The 6,762-nt window shown below is 46.9% G+C and overlaps 1 protein-coding gene across 3 annotated transcripts; it reads right to left on the bottom strand.

Annotated features, from left to right (window-relative positions):
• Positions 1-8: 8 nt before the first annotated feature.
• faap24 (FA core complex associated protein 24) lies at positions 9-6,282 on the bottom strand. Of its 3 annotated transcripts, XM_061775223.1 has the most exons (5): positions 6,065-6,279; positions 4,925-5,067; positions 3,265-3,420; positions 2,191-2,376; positions 9-498 (listed from the first exon to the last, which is right to left on the bottom strand). In XM_061775223.1, the coding sequence occupies exons 1-5, from the start codon at positions 6,222-6,224 to the stop codon at positions 424-426; spliced, it is 720 nt and encodes a 239-aa protein (XP_061631207.1). In that variant the 5' UTR covers positions 6,225-6,279; the 3' UTR covers positions 9-423. The 3 variants fall into 3 exon arrangements, with proteins under 3 accessions (XP_061631207.1, XP_061631209.1, XP_061631208.1); XM_061775225.1 differs by lacking the exon at positions 3,265-3,420 and having other exon boundaries at positions 6,065-6,282; XM_061775224.1 differs by having other exon boundaries at positions 475-2,376; positions 6,065-6,278.
• Between the last annotated feature and the right edge of the window lie 480 nt (positions 6,283-6,762).

Here is a 6,762-nt window from a genome sequence, read left to right as displayed (position 1 = left end):
GTCTGCTGGCATCTTTATTTACAGGTCGTAAACAAATGCTTTACACATTTTGCTTTAAAAGTCTATATTGTGAAAAGTCTAACAGAGTTATACAAACTACATTGTGTGTGTTTTATATATTATATAATGTATTAGAATTTAAGTGCATAATTGTTTTTATGAAACAGGACAAATTACAGATAATTCAAGACCATTTGTTTTTAACCAACAACAAAAATAAGGCTTTGATTTTGTTTTCCATACACTTTTACAATTTGTAAAGCGAAAGTAACTTTTTGGTCCCATTTGTTTTGGGATTATTTTAAACCTTCTGAAGGTGTGTGTATATTTTACGCTAATAAAGGGATTAAATCATTACCATCAGATTAACAAACCACCCAGTGACAGGCAGCAGTTCCCAATCCAGGGTTAGGGAATCCCAGATTACAACTCCGACCTCACGGATAGAGTGCGACGAACGGATAACAGCGCAGGTAAAAGAAGAGCCAAGGTTTTAATCTGTAGAATTGAGCAGAATGCAGGAAGATCACTTACTTGAAATGATTTTAGAACCATACAAATGCTTAGCAGCCTGAAAAACAATACAGTAATTTTTTCTACAGAGCCAGACAAGATTATCTGGATCCAGAAGTAACCTCAAAACCCCTTGGGACACAGTACATACAATACATAGGACCCCATTTGACCAAATGAGGTGGATGAGACCGCATGTCGATCGTGGCCTTGCGCAAAGTGTCCTCCCCGTCCCCTTTGTGCAATGTTTGGAGTCGAGTTTTTATCGCTGCGTGGGTGGCAAAATCAAAGATAATCTTACCACTTCTGTATATGCCGTAATTTAAACACGACTCACAAAGATATTCAGGCTTGGGTGAAATTCCAAGATGAACCTGAAATGTACAATGACCTTTACAAGTCAATTTAATTTGACCGTCTGTAAGCTTTTGAATGCACATGTCCATGTCCTGTTCTCCAACAAGGGGCTGAATGTTGAGTGTCTATCTCAGAGTCCAATTGATTTTAAGTGATAGTTGAGATTACATATGTACAGTACATTTAAGGTGACCATTCAAAATGTTCATCGGAATTGAAATTTAAATCAAATCTCTTTTGTCAAATCCAGACGTGCGGATGTTAAACCGTCTAGCAGGACAGAGGCCGTTTTTAGTCCCACTTTCGCAGCACAGCGTTAATGATCTCTTTTTGGTTCCCCCCCCCCCACTGGGACAAAAGTGGAAACCGCTGTGGCCTTTCACACTGTAATATACATAGCTGAAGGAATCTATTGATCAGTGTTGATTAGAGGTGTCAGGAAACACTTTGTATGTTTGCTACATCATCCAGAATGAACCAATCACAGAGGTAATGGGGGTGTTCAATGGGAGCAGAAATGATTCACACATTCTTATGAGATCCAATAGGACCGGGAGCAGCAGCCTGAGCTGGTGCCGAGACTTTCCTCTGGGCAGCTGAACAAAAGTCATACTTATGTGAGCCGGCGTCATTAAATGTTTTACACTCACTGGCTAAACACAGCTGTGTTTTTGTTTGTCACAGGCATTAAACCTATGTTTAAATGCTTTAAAAGCACAAACAAAAGCATCAGTCTGCATGAAGTCCCATTTGACTTGTGCAAATCTCGAAAGACTTAAATGTCACCGAGTACCGGTATTTATGGTTCAGGATTTGCTTCTTGTAATGGCACCACGGTGAGGTACGAGTGACGGCAAAGAGGAAAGATGTGACGATAACCATAAAACAGGAAATAGATCTTGCCACGTTGGAAAGGGCCTGGCTGCTCAGTATAACTCAATGCCAATTTCACACTCGATTATACGCGAGACATTGGGGTGGTGGGGAGTATTACGCATTCAATCTCAAGATTTTCTCGTCATGTTTTGCATTCAATCAAAAGGGCAAAAAAACATTAAGTTTGACGTCAAAGTGGAGGTGGCCTCTGGACGACGACGACGACGACTGACAACGCCCGGCTTAAGGAAACAGGAATTTGTCCATGATATACAAGTGACAACAAAAAAAGAACTGTACATTAATAGTTTTCCTTCTTTTATGAACGAACTGGTGCCCCGTTTCTTCAAATCCATAATTACTACGCCTTTTGCCAGCGAAAGACGCCGACAATCATGTCTCGTGGAAGAACGCGTGGATGTTTAGCGCGGCGGCCCGGCCCACCGCGGCTTCCAGCTCCGCGACGGTGGCGTTGCACAGCTGACGGATGCTGGAGAAGCGCTCCAACAGGGCCGGAGCTTTGACCCGGCCCACCCCGGGAACCCGCCGCACCGCGGCCAAGACCGGCGCGTCCCGCGGTCCGGACCGGCTCCTCCTTCTCAACGGGTTCTCCTTGCCGTCCGCGTGAACCTGATCACACACACACACGAGACCACATCACCGTCTGACCTTTCAGGGACCGTGTTGGGAATCGTTCCCGATTTTCCGTACCGGAGCGGACCGCAACCAGATAGTCCCCACGTGCCGATTAGAATGATTCCCAACACAGTCGATCATTCATCATTCCCAAATGGTCAGAATTCTTTCCAACAACAAAATATTCTGAAGTAGTATTTCACATAAAGTATATACATACATAGACAAAGACACACACACGCACATTTATTAAAACTTTAAATATCTTTACCATTAGGTGTCCCAAATGAAGTTTGATGATGTTTTTCTGAGATGCTAATGACATATTTGGATCTATCGGATTTGTTTTCCTTTTTCATGAAAACTAACAACTTTTTTTTCTTTCCCCGAGCCCGCATGTGAGGATTCTGGAGTGGGCGACGACTCCTTTGCCAAGCACTTCCAGGAAGTTAAGTCGCGCCTCCACGTATGTACGAGTGACCCCGAGGACGAGTTTTTCAAGATACGTGCGGTCGCTGTGACGACAGCCAGCGACGACTCGAGTTAGGAGTGAGATTCATCCGGTGCCGTGGACGTTTCTATTGGTCGAGTCCGTTTTTCCCGCAGGCACGCGAGGAAGACGATCCCGACCGGCTGGTGCGTCCAATTCAACTGCGTAAAACCGCTGCAGTGACGTAAAGACGCCCGCAGATGGCGGCATCGGATCGCATTTGAGCGGAAGATCAAGATCGGGAGGTGAATCTCGGCTTGTCACGTCGGCTAGGAGGGAGACAAACTGGGAGTTTGAAAGATATTTTGCCACAATTCAAGCTAAAGCTTTTTGGAAAATGCTCGCCCGCCCCCAAAGCAAAGCGAGCCGGACCTCGCCGAGAGTGACGTCACCATTTGCAGGAGGAGCCGCGAGGCTTCCGTCTGCCCGCCGACCGGCAGCAGCGTCAGGCCCAGCTCCAACGCCGCCGACTTCTGCACGGCCCAGAAGTCCCGCCGGACCGGGCCCGTGTTCTCCACCAGGACCAGCCTCCGGAAGCTGCCGCAGTCCTGCAGCCACCACACACGCGCACACGGGATCAAAAAAAAGCATATACCGACTCCAGCTTCATTTCAAAGTGCGGTTGAGGCAGAACGTCTCGTTCGTAGCGGTGACGCGTTCAAAAAGTCCAAGTCAATCGCACACAACCCGACAAAATGAGAAGCCATCATATCAACTACGCACGCAACAAAAGGTTATGAATGCATACATTATAAACACACATAAAACGGCTAAACTGTGTCAAATTGTCCAAATGACACAATATGGCAAGAGCAGTTATTGGTACAGATGGCCGCCATCTTCAGTTTGAGTTTAGTTTGGAGGTCGTTCCGGGAGCGCACGGACCATCGCAATGAAACAGAACCGTCTTCCCGGCGGACGCCGCTGTCGCATCCGGCCGGGCCGGACCGCCGATAGCCAAAATCCGCGGCTAATAAACACTCATTAGAAATGCAGTGGGAAATTTTTTTTATAAAATACACTCTGGAATAAGCAGAGATAAACCACCAATAAGCCACCCCACACCCAAAAAAAAAACATTGGGGAAAAATTGAAAACAAATCCGGTGCCGAACTGCGCGTGCGCGGGCGCCACTGGATTCATCGAAAACATTTGCAGTATGTTGTGCAGGAACAAGCTCACAAGTGATGGAAGTGGCTCATCTGAGCAAAAAGGCCTGGACCAGAAAAGTCTGCCAGTCTGGAAGGTCTGGTACACACTGAAGGAGTTTTCAAATCTTACGCGATCTGCGACAGACACCGCACATAACGATAAATTGGTGAGAAACAGAACACACCGCACACACCGCCGCCGATCTCAAAATCTCACGCGATCGCACGTGAGCTCACAAAACCGAAGACGGGCAGACGCCGCCGGGCTTCGTCGAGTAATTCCGAGGGGGCCGGAACGGTTGTGGTCAAAAAACTAAGAATACTTCTTGCCGGCTGGGGAACCCACTTCTATACAAAAAATTGAAATCAGGTAGGACGCTTGTTTTTTGGGCTTTCACTTTATGTTTCGTTTTTTTTGCAGGGCGCTTCTCGATTGCTACATTCCGTTCCCCGTCACCATTGTCGCCGTCACGACTCGGGAGACGTCGGCTTTCCCGCACACATTGAAGAGTTTCGGCCGTTAATATTGAACGCGCTCGTTATTCAAGATTGTCAGCCCCGACCCGTTTCGGACCCAAATCCACTCTTAACGAACCTCAGACCTCAGATTTAAGATCGTCTGGCGCTCGACGTGCTCGGTCGGGAAGCGCCGAAATCGACACAAAAACAGGAAGATTTTCTTTACGTGCGTGTACTGGGCTTAAGTGAAGTCCACCAAAGCAGATTAGCACAATTGTCTAAAAAAAAAAAAAAAAATCAATAAAAATATGTAGCGGCATTACCAGACAGCTAGCAACCCTTTATTGCTGAGTGACTGTTTTTGTCAATGTCTTTATGTCTCAAAAGTTCGAAATGCATCCCAAACCAGGAAAAACAAAACACGAGCGAAGCTGACACTCACCTTCCTGAAACGGACCAGCTTCCGCTTGTAGGCGGCGCCCGCGACGATGTCGCGCTCGGAAAGGTAGAGGACGCGGCTGTCGTCGGGGAGGAGGAAGTCGGCCACGCCCGGCTCGCTCTCCAACAGGACGGTCACGCCTCCGCCTGCGGCCCACAAGCCCGATCGGGTTAACCCCTTAACTCATCTGAGATGAAGTTTGGATATTCTCATTAAATTGCAAGGTTGAGGTCGCTGGAATGTGATCCTTTACATTACTGGAATAAAACAAATTTCCATAATTCCAGTTTTAAAAGCTCAGATTTCATCATTTCCTCCTTCTAAAGCCGACGCTTGCGATTGGCTCGCTCTCGGTCATGTGCCATTCTGATGTAGTCTCAAACCTGTCCTACTTTTACAAATATGACCTCGAAGCACCATGTCATGTATAATGCAAGCGACCGGTTAGCACATCTGCCTCACAGTTCTGAGGACCGGGGTTCAATCCCCGGCCCCGCCTGTGTGGACTTTGCATGTTCTCCTCGTGCCTGCGTGGCTTTTCTCCGGGCACTCCGCTTTCCTCCCACATCCCCAAAACATGCGCGCCAGGTTGATTGAAGACTCTAAATTGCCCGTTTTTTGTTTCCATGTGCAGCCGTGGCCCAATGGTGATCTTCAGATCATCGCCTGCCACCGTGGGGGACGAAGGTTCAAGACCCCGACCGGACCGTCCGCCAACATCCCCCGGACTCACGGCTGTGGTGTCCTTGAGCAAGACACTGATGCCCCGAAATGTGTACACTAACATGTGTATGTGTTCACTGTGATGGGTAAAACGCAGAGACCAAATTTCGTGTGCATGCATGACAATAAAAGGTGATTCTTCTTCTTCTGGGATTGGCTGGCGACCGGTTCAGGTTGTGCCCCGCCTCCCGCCCGAAAATAGCCGGGATGGCCTCCGGTAGCCCGCGACCCGCGCGAGGATGAGCGGTAAAAGAAAACCGATTTAAGTATGCCTTGTTATCAGTTTATTATTTGTGAATTCCAAACTGATCTAAGGTTTGAATCCACTTTTTTCGAGGAAACATCCAAGGCTCCCATTGATGCCTTCATTCAAAATGCACGTGAGTAGCATTATAATGGGAGTCATTTTCGCTTGTTTACCTTTCAAGTTTTGAATAAGCGACGACTTGCTCCACTTCTCGCTGGCGATGACGTGACCATAAGCGGGGACGCTCAAAATGGCTTTGTTGCTTTCCATGACGTTAGCAAGCGTCCAAACACGCACGTTAGTTCGGACAACTTGCGAACTTTCAAGTCGCATCACGGGCGCCTTGTCGTCTTCTTCTCGTCTTCAAAACGATAGTGACCGGGAGCTCGTGCGACATGTCTCCCCCTGGTGGATCGGGGTGCTATTACAGCCACTTCAGTCACTTCAAATTCCATCCATACTCCTGTTTTTTCAAAGAAAGAAAACAGTTTTTAACGCATAACAATGTATAGACTGTATTCCTGATTAACTTAACTGTTATCTTCGTTGAACAAAAATTGCTTTTTTTTGTATGGTAGTGCACATTGTTTATTTTCCTTCTTCTTAGTCTATTCATATTTTAGCTTTCATTTATATTAGTTTTATTAGTACCATCTACGTTTCATGTTGCACCATCGGACCGGGAAAAAAAATCTTAGTTGGGACTGTCATTGTCATTGTAATCAGTCAGTCGGCCTATTTAAAGGCTGACAAGTCATCGGTGTGGCTGTTGGGTGACGTGGTGGGTGCCCACACTAAACATGGACCGGAGGAACCAAAGGAGAGAGTTGTCTCAGGAGACTAGAAAGAAGAAGTCTAGACAAGCACGTTA

The sequence above is a fragment of the Phyllopteryx taeniolatus genome, chromosome 5 (genome assembly GCF_024500385.1).
Source record: "Phyllopteryx taeniolatus isolate TA_2022b chromosome 5, UOR_Ptae_1.2, whole genome shotgun sequence".
In the NCBI taxonomy this organism is placed as follows: domain Eukaryota; kingdom Metazoa; phylum Chordata; class Actinopteri; order Syngnathiformes; family Syngnathidae; genus Phyllopteryx; species Phyllopteryx taeniolatus.
The sequence above is the reverse complement of the archived record's forward strand: the minus strand, read 5'-3'. Positions and strand labels throughout refer to the sequence as shown.